Source organism: Triplophysa rosa, linkage group LG1 (assembly GCF_024868665.1).
Source record: "Triplophysa rosa linkage group LG1, Trosa_1v2, whole genome shotgun sequence".
Classification (NCBI taxonomy): domain Eukaryota; kingdom Metazoa; phylum Chordata; class Actinopteri; order Cypriniformes; family Nemacheilidae; genus Triplophysa; species Triplophysa rosa.
In genome coordinates, this window is record NC_079890.1 from 24,355,526 (window position 1) to 24,371,526 (window position 16,001).

At 36.4% G+C, this 16,001-nt stretch overlaps 1 protein-coding gene across 2 annotated transcripts; it reads right to left on the bottom strand.

Annotated features, from left to right (window-relative positions):
* Positions 1-2,501: 2,501 nt before the first annotated feature.
* On the bottom strand, positions 2,502-11,624 carry arl8 (ADP-ribosylation factor-like 8). Of its 2 annotated transcripts, XR_008963676.1 has the most exons (7): positions 11,122-11,624; positions 9,256-9,316; positions 9,019-9,166; positions 5,046-5,129; positions 4,799-4,950; positions 4,319-4,639; positions 2,502-4,155 (listed from the first exon to the last, which is right to left on the bottom strand). XR_008963676.1 is itself a non-coding variant. In XM_057344088.1 (6 exons), exons 1-6 carry the CDS (start codon positions 11,165-11,167, stop codon positions 4,591-4,593), a joined length of 540 nt encoding a protein of 179 aa, XP_057200071.1. In that variant the 5' UTR covers positions 11,168-11,624; the 3' UTR covers positions 2,507-4,590. The 2 variants fall into 2 exon arrangements, 1 of the variants encoding a protein (XP_057200071.1); XM_057344088.1 differs by having other exon boundaries at positions 2,507-4,639.
* Positions 11,625-16,001: the final 4,377 nt, after the last annotated feature.

Consider the following 16,001-nt stretch of genomic DNA (forward strand, 5'->3'; position numbering starts at 1 on the left):
CCCATTTCATCCAGCACAGATTCAAAAGCCATATTTTCTTTTTTCCTGCTTGCAAAACAAAATTTGTCACACTTATTATTTTGACGAATTCAGGTCCTCACTTCCCCGCATTGCTTGAATCTTTTCCAGGCCTCAATTTTTCTCACCGCGTTCTCAGTTGAAAGTTTTTAGATCTACACCCTCTTTGCACTAAGAAAAGCATAACAGAACAGCTGATGTTTATATAAGACATCAGTTTCGGGTTTCCTGTATTACTCTTGTTGCTTGCAGCCCAACCTGATATGTTTGACCTGTTTATCACTCTTTTCACCTTAGTGCTTGAAGCAGGGGTACCATATGTTCCCTCATCAAATCATGAGGTGATCAACACAGCCAAGGTCACTCTCTTTCCTATTTAAATTGCATATTGCCACCACAACCCCATGAAGTCCTCACATCGTAATTTAATAGTTATTCACAGGTGATAACAGCAATTTTATGATCTGTAAAATGTTTTCGAGGGCACAGTAAAATAAATAAAAAATTAAATGATAAGTATGTTTAGTTATAGTAAGACTAAAAACAAAAAACAAATGCATTTTTGTTTCTTTTTTAAACATTTTTAAGGAAAAAAACATTACAATTGTTTTAACCCAAGAAAACTAAAACTTTACATAATTTTACATTTGTGACCCTGTTTGTGAAAACGGGCTAGTCTTTTCTTGCGCTTATAAACCTTTTTTTAACATGCTTTATACACATTCCAATTTTTAATATTGAACAAGACCAATGTTTTTCGTTCAAACAATAAAACCGTGTCAATGAAAATTAAAATTTCAGCATTCAAAATCATTAAATTCAAACTAAAAATAGAATTTGAGGACTAAATCATATAATCATCATATCGTTTATTTCAATAAACACACATTACCTGTTTTTGGATATGAATACTTTATGATTTCATAGACAGGGTCACACTACAAAAAACGGTAATAGTCAGGCAGCTTGGGGAACCAGAAAAAAGTAAATTAACATTTTTGTAAAGTAAAAATACATTCTTTTCAAATTTGCAGTACTTGCAGTACTAGTCCTTGATATGTCCTTTCATCTTCAGATTTCTCTGTCCTTCACCGCTGTCTCTTTGTGGGCAAAATCATGCCATTTAACACAGAACTGCACCCTGCCCACAGGCAAGACTGCAGGATGTTAACAGTATGGGATACCATGGAAACTTCATTATGACCCTCTCCTGATAAATGTCTAAATTTCAATTACATTATCAATATATTAATTATAAAAAGTTTAAAAGAGAATGGATAGGGTTATATATGACTGCCAAACAAACACCAGCAAGCATTTATAACGCAGGTTATTACAGAACGTGTGATAAATATTCCATAGATTTGCATGTCTTGTGCTGCACTGACACATGGAACAATGTCAGCCCCTAGTGGCTAAAAATGCAAATGCAATCTAATAGTACCTAAACGCAACTGTGTACTGACAAAATAAATCAGCAAAAACATTTATAAACTATTGTCAAGTTTACCAGTTGTTTATTACACATACCAGATTGGTGTGGCATTGATGAATAGTCCCCATGAATCCTCTGCTGATTATGATATTGAAGACAGCACTTCTAGGGACTCCCAAACCAAAAAACTCCCAAAAATCAGAATTAAAGCATATAGTACATGTTATAGACAGTACACTACATATCTCAGTCATGTCTTTTATTGTTCAGATGACTAAGATTGGGTGTAATCAGTGTCTCATTTGTTGTTTTGTTAATGATGTAAATTTAAGCAGAAGGGGGCTAGAGACACAGATGAGGAGATGAATACAGACACATCAGGTCTAACTCGTGTGAACATATTTCACACTTCAGCGCTCTTGGGATTATCTTTTGCTAGCTGCATAACTCACATTTTTCATCCAATAACTTAATTTTAGGATATCCAAATAAGCCTCCTGAAAGACAGTACATTTTAAAATATAAATGTAGTATATTATTAGGAACTTAAACTTGAATAGAATTGGATGATTGCTTCTCAACCTGAGGCATGGTTTCCACTAGGGGGCGTCAACAAATTTCCAATGGGGCCTTAAAGTGATAGGTCTCCCTAAAATAAAAATCATTTACTCACCCTTTTGTCATTTCAAACCTCTATGACTTTATTTCTTCCTCAGAACACAAAAGAACATATTTTGAAAAATGTTAACTGAACCCCATTCACTTGCATTGGTTTTGTGTCCATACAATAGAAGTGAACGGGGTCTGTTCATTTACCAACGTTCTTCAAAATATATTCTTTTGTGTTCGGAAGAAAGAAAGTCATAAAGGTTTGAAATGACAAGAGGGCGAGTGAAATTTTTCAACTATTAACTAAAATTATTTAATTATTAATAAAAAATAAATATGTGTTAGTTATTTTTAGAATGAATACAAATCTTTCTATTTGTGCCAAGCTCTAGAATATTTTGGGGAAAAGAGTGGCCCTTCAAATAATGTGACTGACAATGGGAGGAAGGGGGCTGACTTTAGATATACCTTGAACCAACACACGTGTCCTTAATAGAAACAACATTTGAGACTCTTAAAACCAACACTAAAACAAATATTACAAGATTGTTCAGATTTCAAAATAAAAGCTTTTATTATAAAACTATAAGAATTAGGAAAGTTGCTACAGATATTACTGCTCCTTTAGAAATGGCACATCTCATAACTGAATGCGTTCACTTTGAACTTCAGTATTGAAAGTGAAAATTGCATTTCTCTGAACAAACATGTCATGCTGCAACGTGTCATTGCCATCCTGCTGGATAAGCCTCATTATTACTTTAGAATAGTTTTGTCAAAATGAACACCATTTAATATAGTATCGTAAAATGAATTAAGTATGCAATTGTGCATAATCAAAAAGCAAAGACAAACTTGATCTGAGATCATGGTTTATATAAATCTGGCCAAAACTGGTCTTTAATGCTAAAGGTCACCGAAGCCGTAATCCATTTCAGTGCCGTTTCATCTAATTCCCTTTTCCAATCTGAGAAGCCTCTGTGAGAGAATTAAGATATATTATAAGATATATATAATTAAGATATATATAAAAGTAGAATAGCAATAGAAAGGCAGTGCATCAAAGACCCACAAAAGAATCCCCATTGCAAATAAGAGAGAAAGGGAGAAAGCACAGCAAGCAATACGACTGATCTTACATCATAATAATAATGCAACCAATAGCACCAATTTGTAGTCACTGCATCCAGGTCTTGTAAGTTCCCCTTAACCAAGCACAGTGCATTGCAAAAAAATCAATCAAAACACACAGGACAGTTTTGATGAACCAGAATTGGCAAACACATCATGTAAATTATATCTACACAAGTGCTCAAGCACTCATATTGTAACAGCAAAGATTATACAAAACCAACGATTTAAAATGTCCAGGACTTGTAAAAGTATTAATAAAATGCCATTTGTTTATATAGCAACAAACATTCTCATGAGCACACACAACTGTTACAACTTGGTTGACCTATGAAGACATCACATCACCCAGATCATTCATAGTGAATTATTTGCACCATGAGTCTAGGGGGAAACAATATGTTTATAAAACTATAATACTGGTAGCTTCCTCACTGAGTTACTCTTCAACATTATTTCCTCATGAAGTGACAATAATAATATAACCACCCTCCAGCAAGGAGAAAGGTTATTTAAAATGTAAAAACACACGGTGTCAAAAACATGCTAGTTTATCTGCAGTGATGGGCTCTTTCTTAAACAGCAGAGAGTAACAGCGTTTGTCGGACATTCATAGCAAATGCTTTTGTAACAGACAAAATACGTCCTCCAGACTGGGCCATTTTATAAAAAAATAAAAACACCATAAATTCATGACAGACAAAAAGCCATATTTCCTTATGTTACAGCAATGAACACTTCACATCTAACAATGACATGCACCCTTTTTAAATTGCATCTTACATAAATGACATTTGAAGATGCAAAAGCCATGTTCCAAATAGCAACAGCACCCTCTAGTGTACAGAATGAATGAGGTAATACATGTACATGTACATGGTGATCTGACAGCTTTGTTGCTTCCATGATATGTAGTGGTGTTGCTGGGTACCAATGGCATGAATGACCCACGTTCTCCTCATCTAAAATAAATAGACAAGGAATCAACCGTTTAGAGAACATACCCATTCAAATTATTTCTACCCCATAGATTTGAAGAATTAACATACAACATGATTAACTTAATATAACCATCCAGTGAGTGTTAAAAACTCCCCCCAAAAATCCCTCCTCGCAATCACACACCAGCCCCGCAGTGTCTCTCTTATCAAGCAGAAATACTTCAGACTTTCTTCTCTCTTTCCCACCATTACGAAATCACGTCACTCCTGACATAGTATTGATCAACAAGGTCGTCAAAACAGAACTGATAAATCCCAGCTGAGGTAGGTGTCCAGAGAGTCCAGCTGCAAAGAGTCAATTCTGATCAAGAGATTTAAAAGAAAAACATAAGCAGCCAATGGGATGAGTTTGTGATGCCACCAATGGTCAATCAATCCAACACGAAGAACTGGTGGCTATCTGAGTCCAGCCCTTGAGGTCATCCACTCTAAACCCTGACACAACCTGAAACGGCACAAAAACAAATGACTGTTTGTTGTCCCAAACACTGTTTTCATTATATGATTATATACATTTCATGATTTTTATTTGGTAAAAGAAGCAACAATAACAGGTTAGGCAAAACTTTAGAATTATCCCCCGTGTCTGGCCCCAAGATCTTACCCTTCTCCAGTAAGCGCACAGCAGGACTGAATGTGCCACGGATGATCTTTGATGGAGCTGAGGGTCAGGTATTTGGAAATCTCTGCTGCGGACATACATCCCTTCATGTCTTGTTTATTAGCAAAGATCAACACGGCGGCCTTGCGCAGGTCCTAAAAGAAAAATGAGAGAATGAGACTTTTTTTATTTATGCTTCCTAGTGCTCAGCGCTGTGTGGGTTTGGTGTAAATAAAGGTTAAAGGTTTACCTCGTGAGCGAGCATTCTGTAGAGCTCTTCTTTTGAAATGGCTAGTCTCTCTCTGTCAGTACTGTCCACAACCAGTATGATAAACTACAGGGGCACAAAACATTAGCAGATGTCAGACAGTATCCTACTGCACTTTCACAGACGGTTTCTATGTTTGGAAAGGCCACTGAGCCATTTATTATGTGATGTCCTTGGCAGAAATCGTGTATGTATAGTTTCTAAAAGAAGCGTGCTGAGCACATCCCTCTGCTTCTGAATGGAGGACAACAGCAGGGCCCCATCACAAATCTCATACGAACACTTTCTGAATGAAAGGCAGGGGTCCTGCCATTCAACCGAGCCTCTTTGTGTAACCCTGAACTTTGAACTGTGAATCAGACACCAGCTGCTAAGGTCCAGTGGAATTACTCATGTGCACAACTGTTGTCTAAAGCATTGTGTACAGCAGAGTGAACACACAGCTGTTGCTCACCCTGTTACAGTATCTACAGTTTTTATTACTCGTGCATGAATTGCTAGCTACTAAAATAATCTATAGGTTATAGCTATAGAGGACTTTCAAAGGAAATTCATTCTCTGACTATATGGAGACAGTGACTAACACATGTGGCAAAATCTTCATCATAGTTCCTGTCAATTGAAACCATTTCCAATCACAAATGCCTTGTACAATTACTAACAGAATCTCTCAATTCCCCAAGTCAGACATAAAAAAGGAAACTTTGTACTTATCGCCTTCTTTATTAGCATCACTATTTTGGAGTACTTCATGCTTAAACAGCTTACCATGGTAATTATAGTTTACCTAAACTAGAACTATTCAAACCATTTCTTTTTTGTTTGAAATAAAACTTCTGCCTAAAATAAAAAAATTGACATTTGTCTAAGTAAAGGTCCAGTGTGTAATTTTTTGGAGGATCTATTGACAAATATTCAATCTAATATACGTAACTATGTCTTCAGAGGTGTAGAATGAGCTATTTACATTTACATTAAGTCATTTAGCAGATGCTTTTATCCAAAGCGACTTACACACCGCGGGTCCCCTTGCATGGAATTCGCCATGTTGTTCCTACTAGTGTTAATTTTAGGGCTGCAGCTATCGATTATTTTAGTAATCGAGTATTCTACTGATTTTCCATCGATTAATCGGGTATTCGGATAATAAGTACTTTTTCTTTATTAAAGAGCAACTCTAAATATACAAGAGAAAATAAGACAGGTCTCTGAAAATGAACAACTAATTTGTTTCCTTTTTAGAAAAATTAACATTTATTGCTGAAATTGCATACATTAATATCTGTGAAAACTAAACCCATTTAGTACATTCCATTGCCATATTACATTCAAAATGCAATATAGGCCTAATACAAATGTATAAATATGAAACATTAATAAAAATAGAAAGAATCATTTCAAAGGTAAAAAACTAACTTCAGCTTATGCATGGTGCATTTAGTTTAAGTTTCTTTTTTTACTATTAAATAGTAATATATTTGTCCACATAAAAATACTGAGTTAACCGGACTTTTATTTTGTCAGGTCGTCGGAAGACGCTTATTTTTTAGTGTGTTAGCTTCACTCAGTAAAATGTTCTGAAATTAACTCTCAGAGCAACTCTGGAGACGAAGTTCATGTGTTCATGTCCTCATAAAGCGCAGACGCAGACAAATTCATGAGCATCACGCGTGTAGCACGTTAAACTGTGCAGATCATTCACGCAGACACGCAGAACAGCAAGATGGCATGTGTAAATAACAGGATTCGGCATCCACTAGTCCGAATCTAGTTTTATGGACTCAATGCAGCCGGAAAACAAGTTTCACTCGCAAAATAGACTAAAACTAAGTAAAATAGCAGTTCACCATTTCAATAAGCTATCACTTATGTATCAGCATGAGAAATACGCGTGAGCGTGTGAACAGACTAAAACGCGTGTCTCGCGGTGAATGTGGGAGACTTGAGGGCCCTGTAACATGAACAGAGTTTAGCGGGCTGTGCGTCAGTAATAATGGTCCGTGGGGAAATGCAGTGCTCCGTGTGTACTGTAGTTAAATGGATTAAACGAGGCTTCGAGGAATGATTTTTTGAATTCGGATTACTCAAGTTACTCGAGGAATCGTTTCAGCCCTAGTTAATTTTGTCAGCTATTTTTTATTTTAGTCTTAGTTTTAGTCCCACAACAAATATAGGCTGTTTCTCAATATGCGTTCTTCAGCAATCTTGTGTCCTCGTGTTCTCGCTCTACGTCATCAAAAACTGTCAAAGTCCAGTTCCAATACTCAAGAACGGAGAATGAGTGAAAGTACCCGGAAGTGTTCTCGATATCAAGGATGCATCGAATGCAGCCTTGCGCGCGTACGGAACCCGCTTGAAGTCCCAGAAGTCACTGCGGCGCGTCCATCAAAGTTCGTTCTTCCGAGGCTGCCTCGCAAGACCGTTCTCCACGAGAACACAAGTCCGTTCTTTGCATTCTTGGAATTGAGAAAGGCCATACTTTTTAGTTTTTATCTAATTTAGTCATCCTTGTCCTGTTTTTGTTTAGTCCAGTTTAGTCGACTAAATGTCTATGCATTTTCGTTTCATTTTAGTCAATACAAACTTAGTCACATTTTCGTCATGCTGTATAATGGTTAAAATGATGAAAAAATGTTATTTTGCTAAAAATTATAATCACAGTGATTGTTGTCATTTGAGAAATTAGTTTTTTCAAGTATCTCTTTTACCAATAAACACAAATCAATAGAATGTCAAATCATGTGCATAGTTTATTCAACTTCATCTAGCTTCATCTAAGTATTTCCACAGAGGTTTGATAAGTGCATAGGCCTATCATAGACATCCAACCTCTCCCTTAAGTTCTCATGCAAATTACTAGCGTCTTCCTGATGCCCGCAAGAATATTGACAATTCCTCGGAAACAAAGCGACTGACCGTGAAGGAGAACCCTCGGAACGTAGTCGCGAGCGGACTCACGGTTTTCACGAGGTGGGATGTCTTTATTCAGCAACCACAATCGCAAACAAACAATGTAGTGGAGATCAACGCGGCTCGAGCTGCTCATGAGAGAACACAGAGCGGCTGCAGATCGCTAAACTCTTGTTTATTGACTTGAGATCCTCAACGGCGCTTCCACAGTGAAGGCGTATGGTTGCCAGATTGCAAAAATTAAGTCAACAACTGGCAGAAAACTTTTTTTTAACCATTCATCCCTGTTTGGGGGATCTGAACTCCTGTTATCTGATGACCACACGCATGAACGCTCGTACATCAGAGGCTCGCACAAAATCTGTCATATTTATCTTCTATTTGTTTGACAAAGACTAAAAAGAGTTTTTGGGTAAGTTTTTATTTTATAACTACATTTTAGTCTCATCATTTTTCGTCAACGATATTGCGTGCTGATATAGTCTTAGTTGTCGTTTAATGGCCTTACTCGTCATCGTCTCGTCCTAGGAAAATAGTCATTGACGAATATTTTATATAGTCATTATTATTGTTAACGAAAATAACACTAGTTTCTACAGTAGCCCTAAACGGACAAACTGCTCTACAGAGTGCGTTTCATAAATACGTTCTTGCGAAAACGTGACGACATCTTTGTCCTGGTCTGCCATCGTAGTGCTTCGAAAGGGAGGGGGGGTGGAGTGAACCATTGGTTGCAATTCACAACCTCTCTGCTAGATGCCGCTAAATTTCATACACTGGACCTTGAAGTTGAGGCACTAAAATGAATAAAAGTCAACTAAAACTGAAATAAAAATTAATTTAATTGGTTTAAATGTAATTTATAGAGCAATACAATAAACAACAAATTAAAAAATGAAATGACAAAAGCACATAACAAAATACCTAAAAATTAAAACTAAAACTAAAACATAAAATACTCATTTCAATATTCATAAAACTACAATAAAACTAAAACACAACTATACTAACTCTACAGTGTAGTGTATTATTTGAAGCACATTACCTCTGTGTTGGAGTAGTAGGTGTTCCAGGAAGAGCGGAGACTATCCTGACCACCAATATCCCACATCAGGAAGTGTGTTTTCTTAACCACAATTTCCTCTACATTACTGCCAATTGTAGGTGACGTGTGCACCACCTCATTCATCAAACTGCAACAACAACACAGGCCCTGATCACGTAAAACTGTCACTTTGCATTAAAAAAATGCGAATGAACTGTAACACAAGTCATTACTCACAATTGATAAAGTATAGTGGTCTTCCCAGCATTGTCTAGTCCCACAATAATCACCTTGTGTTCTACAAAAACAAAAACAAAAAATTATAGTATTACTGATTGTGAGAATGAAAACAACTGTACAAGTACATCAACAATGTACAATAATATACTCCAGGGATTCTCGAAGTTTACATTCGAAGGTCCGAATCTGAATTCCTTACAACAGTAAAGAGAATCGGTTGTAGTGCCGGGAACAGTAATTGGGACGGGAATGAGATTACAAATCCAAGAGACAGAAATCCTTCTAGGTTTAAATAAATAGGCCAAAGAGCTATCCCTCTTTCCCTTGAGAGCCAGAGCCGACATCTAGCCCAGAGGACTGGCCAATTCATCTTATCCAAGACAATCATACGTCAACAACAATACACAAATGCAACCTTTTATTCATGCAAATTACTTGAGGAGGTTTCATTCATGGCAACTTTACAACCTTAAAGCAGTTTATTTTTGTTCAAAAAACAAAACAGGGAGCGGCACGCAATATCAACAACCTCCATCCCAGTGTTAAAGGAACATCTGTCCAACGTTACTGCAATCTGGATTTAGTAAAAAATGTTTTGTCATGGGATAGGCAGCTCTACAACTCTTCAGAAATGTAAAAACTTTCAATTAGACAGGAAATTCCTTTCAGGTCGTAGAACACTTTGTCAATGCCAAACTTTCTTTATAAATAATTAAAATGTGCACTCAGGTTGTATTGCAGTCAGAAGCAAAGCAAAACTTTGAAACACAGTCAGAGAGATGGTGGTTCAAAACTCTCTGTTCAGGCTAAACTGACCACCGAGACAGGCAAACAATGGAAGAGGAAAGCAGTTTCCTCACGACACTTGTTTGCCAGGTGGTCGTAGCGTCTGTTTCTCAGCACAAAAGCAATTTTCAATTCAATTCAGTTCCTTTTATTGTCAAATTAGGGCTGACATCTAAACCCTGGTCCCTCTGGACCTACTGCAAGAGGCACATCTGTCACAGTAGTAGGGAAGACATACATATCCTTTCTGTCCTTTGGAAACCTTAGAAGGAAAAATCACTTCACTTTTAAAATAATTAAATACTGTGTTTAAAAAGCACTTTTAATACTTTTTATTGGTTATATGTTTACAAACCCCAGTGACAAACATAAAAGGGTGACTAATAATAATAATAATGATGAAAAAAACGTCAATCACAAGAATTCAAAAGCACAGCAGACATATGTGGAACTTAAAATGTCAAAAGTTTTGTTTTGTTGCAAAGAAGCTTTACAAAAAATAAAGCTTGTTTTAAAATATAGAAAAAATTTAGAAAATTAAGTGAGGAAAATAACGGATAAAACGGAAAAAACCAGAGTACATTGCAATATATTTTTTCCCATAAGTTTTGGTACATATACTAGTTGTACCATCTCATTCATAAATGCACAGTATATAAACCAACCACATCAACAACACGTTGTAATAACTCCGTTCTACAGTAAATATCAAAGTATCATGACATCACCATCTGATACAATCACCATGAGAGAGATTTGATCAACACTGTTATCTTTTATGTCAGCGCTAACCCTAGTGTTACTAGTCAAATGGTGACTTAAAGCAAATAGTCTGCTCTTTAGTAATACTTAAACGTGTATTTTAAAGACGCTTACAACATCTCAACCTGTGTGTTAATCTATTAATGTTACCTTCAACCATAGATCATCTCCCGTGCGCACAGTGTCTTATTGTGGTTGCGATGGCTTTAAACGCACACTAGCATTACCATTAGCTCACTGGATACTGGATATTAACCAAAAGCGGACAACAGTCAAAAACATTCACTCCAGCACAGCCAGGAAAACACATCTTACCTTGATTACAAAAGAAACTCCATAATTTGGCGAAAATCAGACCCATTTCTCTTAGCGGATGAGCGATATCGGCCAGTGAGGGTAAGTTTAGCGCAGAGGCCTAACGTTACTACAGTAACCGTCCGTGAATGCCGTTATTTCTCTTTTCATAATCCGCTCGTGCCGTTTGGCTCACTGTTACTCAGCACATGCCGATGTCCGTGCGAGCATGATGTCCACTGTCTGTTAACATAAGTAACCGGGTCCTTGACACTTCTTTCGTTTGATAAGATCAAATGTGAGACAGATGCGGATACATCTCCAGCACCAAACACAAGAATCTTCACTTCCCAGAGCGCTCTGATCGCGTCTACTTTTTCCTCGCGGTGGAAAAACTAACAGCACGACTGGCCCTTCTGTCTTGTTACAAGCGTGTAGGTGCTCAGGAGGAGCTCAGGGGAGTAAACTTGAGTTCACAGAGAGCGCTGCTGGATAAATAATAAACGTGTAGTACACACACACCATCCCCCATTAGTGTCAAGTTACGTTTGTGTGCCTGGATCATGACGTTAACACTACCAGCCCAAGTATCACATCCGATGAGTTTTCCATTTACTTTTTCTATTTGATTTTATTAAAAATTACTATGTTTAGGAATTATTGAGAACTGGGTCACATGTTGTTTTCAATTGTTTTTAATAACCACAGTCTCATTGGACTCGGGCAGTGCCTTTGCTTTAAGCCTCTACAATGAAATCTCCAATGCCACATCCACATACTTCTTCATAGCAATATTATGTTCTTATCACATTACTTCAAGAGGCTGATTTAAAGCTGTGTGGAACAGTAAAAAGTTATACCAAAACAACTATTTTGAACATAATAATTTTACTAATCTAAATCGAAATTTAAATATGACCAAAATCATAACACTCAGTCAGTATGATGGAAAGATGGTTGAGATTTTGACCACTGGATAAAATTGCTTAGGCATAGTTTTCTCACCTCTTGTCTAAACCTCAAGTTTCGTCTTGCAGCAGTTGGCAAACCATTATGACTTCTGAACTTTCTATCACGTTATCCGAAATCTGAATCTCTTCAAAGGAATACTTTGTTATGGAACAACTTCGCTGACGTAGGTCTTGGACACTGGACAAAACTATGTGTTTTTGACTTAACCTTTCACAAACCAAAATAAAAAAATGTCTGTTTGTTCATACTGCCCAAAGCAAAAAGTAACAAACTGAATTCAATATTCAATGTAATTGGGCCTTTAAAAAAATATAAAAATGTATACTATCATAGTAGCCTACTGTAACAACATGTAGTAATCAGTCATCAGTATGAGCACAGCTATAGTTTACAGAACTTTACAGCGGTAATTAAATATAACTTTGTCCAGGTTAGCAATTTTATCACAGCTGAGTCATGTTAACATATCTAATATGAAAGTGCTATGGTTACATACTGGATTTGTGAGGAAAGAAAAGAAGTAGCCTATTTAAATGATTTTAATAACAAGGAAAAGGACAGATGGTGTGCCTCAGATCGCCCCATACCGTTTTTATCACATTAATTAAGAATAGACAAATATCACACTGAATGTGAGAAAGCGATAATGAAACATCAAGACATCCACAACACATCTAGCACATCTTTAGATACAAAGACTACATACTGTAGACATGTGCTCTCTTAAAACAAAGTTTGAAAATAGTCATGTGAATTATTGTGTGGTTTATAGGTTTATGCTTTTATTTATTTTGAAACCTTTAGAGACATGTTTACTGTCAGCTGCCCCTGTGTGGAAAAAGAAGCATACACATGAGGATATGAAAAAAGTTGATTTTTGGGTGAATTATTTATTGAAGACAATTACATTTATCGGGATTGTTTAACTAACTAACTAATGCGAAAAGTTTGTTTTCATATACCGTCCTTATTCCCAAATGACACATTAAATTTCCTTAGTTTCCCCTCCACTTCATTAACTAGCACACATGTTTTGAAACGCTAGGTGTCGCAATAGGTCTGCAGGATGTCTTCTCCAAGAGCAGAAACTACATCAATGTACAAAAACACTTAATTAGCTTAATTCTCAGGAAATAAAATTTAAGCACCAAAAAAGTATATTAAAGGCGTTCATTTCAATTGAACACAGCCCAAAGTTTTTATTTTTGAAAATGTGAACAACTTTGCTTAGTCCACAATATGTGTGGTTATTTTTAATGAATGTATTTTAAGAAAAATTCATAACAGACTGCTGAACTTCGAACAAAATACGCTTTAAAATGATAGTTTAGTTCAAATGAATGTGCACAGCTTTGCTTACAAACAGGGTTGGGGAGTAACTCATTACATGTAACTGAATTCCAGTAATCAGGATACAAAAATTTGGTAACTGGAATCCGTTACAGTTACATGAAAAAAAACAAAATAATCAGATTACAGTTACAATTAGTTAAACATTAGATTACTATCATGATTGCAATTTCGAAACGAAAGTAATTGTTTTAAAATGTGGAAGTGTAAGGTGTTTTTGTGCCGTGCAACCAATTTCTATATACAATTTAATGTTTTCTTTTGCATAAAAAAACAGTCCTAAATGCTTCTCAGCTTGTTTTATCTACATAGCCTATAAAAATATGAAGTTTATAATGTATTGTGTTAATTTACATGAATGATCACGATTACAATTTCAAAGTCAATAATTCAATTCAATTCAATTCAATTGTATTTATATAGCGCTTTTCACAATGTGCATTGTTCCAAAGCAGCTTTACAGGAGCAAATAAGAAAAACACAGAAAGGTAAAACACAGCACAGTGCATGGTGTTTATAGACCAAGCAATTATATCATTCTAATAAATAATATCTAATAAATAAATGAATAAATAAATAAATGCAGTCTCCCGGCGAGCAAGCCAACACTGCACTGATCAACAACAATGATTTCATTTCAATTTTCAGCCCACTCTAATAAATTCCTGTTTGTTTTATATCTATTTCATCTGATATCCTGCTTTGAGCCACGTCAAGAGAATTCTGATTCTGCTTTGCTTCTGTGTAAATGAAAAGACTTTTTAAAATAATTTTATTTACATATGTGACCCTAAAGTAATCCAAAAGAAATCGGTTTACATTACTTTCATATTGGGATACTTGTGATACGTTGCCACCTCTATATACAGCCACGAGATGGCAGTCATGAGAAAGTCATGAGAGAGACAACAGGCAAATAAAATATCAGACATGATTTTACTTCAGCTTTGACATTCTAACAGGTTTACATAATGATTTCTAATATTCGGACTCTTGCAAAGGTCACACATAGGTTTATTTTCACCTATTCTTATTAAATCCAAGAATGTATTTTTATGATCTCCAGATAAGGATGCTGTATTGAATGTATCTATCTGTATCTATCTGTCTAGTGGGTTTATAGATGCATGAAAATGCCGTGTGATTTTAAAAGAACTGACTGCTGAGCACTCACATCGGAATGATTGAAGATATCAACAACAGCAATTAGAATATTTATTATTGGTTTCCCGGACAGGGATTATTTTAAACCAGGACTAGGCCTTAGTTAAATTAGGACATTTATAGTTTTTACAAACATGTCTTACTAAAAACATTACTTTTTTGAGACAACACAATGGGATTTATGTGTTTTAGGACATGTCAGTGCAAGCTGTTTTCAGTTTGGACAGCTCTAACATTTATGTTAGTCTAGGACTAGTATTAATCCCTGTCCAGGAAACCGCCCCTAAATGTAGCTAATCAAAATGATTACATATTAGGCGGCTTGTCAGTATCAATAGCGTTAGCTAACCTTCATCAAAAAAGGTGACCAGGAGATTATTTGGATCAATATGGCTTGATGGTTTCAAGAGTTTGATCTTTTGAGACCCATCATACATTATTCAGTAATGAATGACTCGAGGGTTACTCGTCTTGTCCTTTAATTGGGCCACAAAGGTACCTGCTGCATGAGCTGCAGGATCATTCAAAGCATCTGAAGGGCACTGAAACACGAGCACTCTTCCTTTCATGTTGACCTTATGCCTATTCATAAGCGCCTAACATCAACACAGTACGACTGGCAAACTGCTGTAGTGTCATTGCTAATGTAAACTTCAGTTCAAGCCGTTGGGAATGATGATAGGAGGGTAAAGCTTGTGCAAGATCTTACAGAAAAAAAACAGGAACAAGCTGCAAGAAACTAGGCTGAAGCATGGCAAAAGGGAACCTATATATGGATACAACATACAATAGACAATTTATCTCTCAACCATTCGCCACCTTCATAGCTGTAATAACCCTACACCTCCAACTCCCCACAACCACGATTCCCTGTAGCTGCAGCCCCTATTGGCAACTAGCTCCTTCAGCCCACATATGTCTCCACCACCTCCCCGGTAAGCACCGCTGACATTTCCCAGGCAAGACTGAGTGTACTGACCATACTGAGCTGGTGTAGATGCAGCAGTGAATAATTCCACATGATTAGCACTTTTCTGCTGGGAAAAGTTGCCGGGCTTCAAAGAGGACAACACACTCTCTGCTGCAGACAGTTAGAAGTCATTTTACATTGTCAAGTGTTCTTATGTGGATCTGCCATTGGGAATGGGAGTCAGAGATGCAGAATTCAGAGCTTAAAGGCCCAGTGTGTCATTTTTTTGGAGGATGCATTTACAGAATGCCAAATAATATACATAACTTTGTCTTCAGAGGTGTATAAAAGACCTTACATAATGAAGTGTTGTTTTGATTATCTTAGGATGAGCTATTTCTATCTACATAGATCATCAGTCTTTGTTAGTTACAGATTTAGCCTGTTCTTCATTTTGTTTTTGTTTTACACAGTCATTCAACTCCACTCTTTCTACTTTTAAACT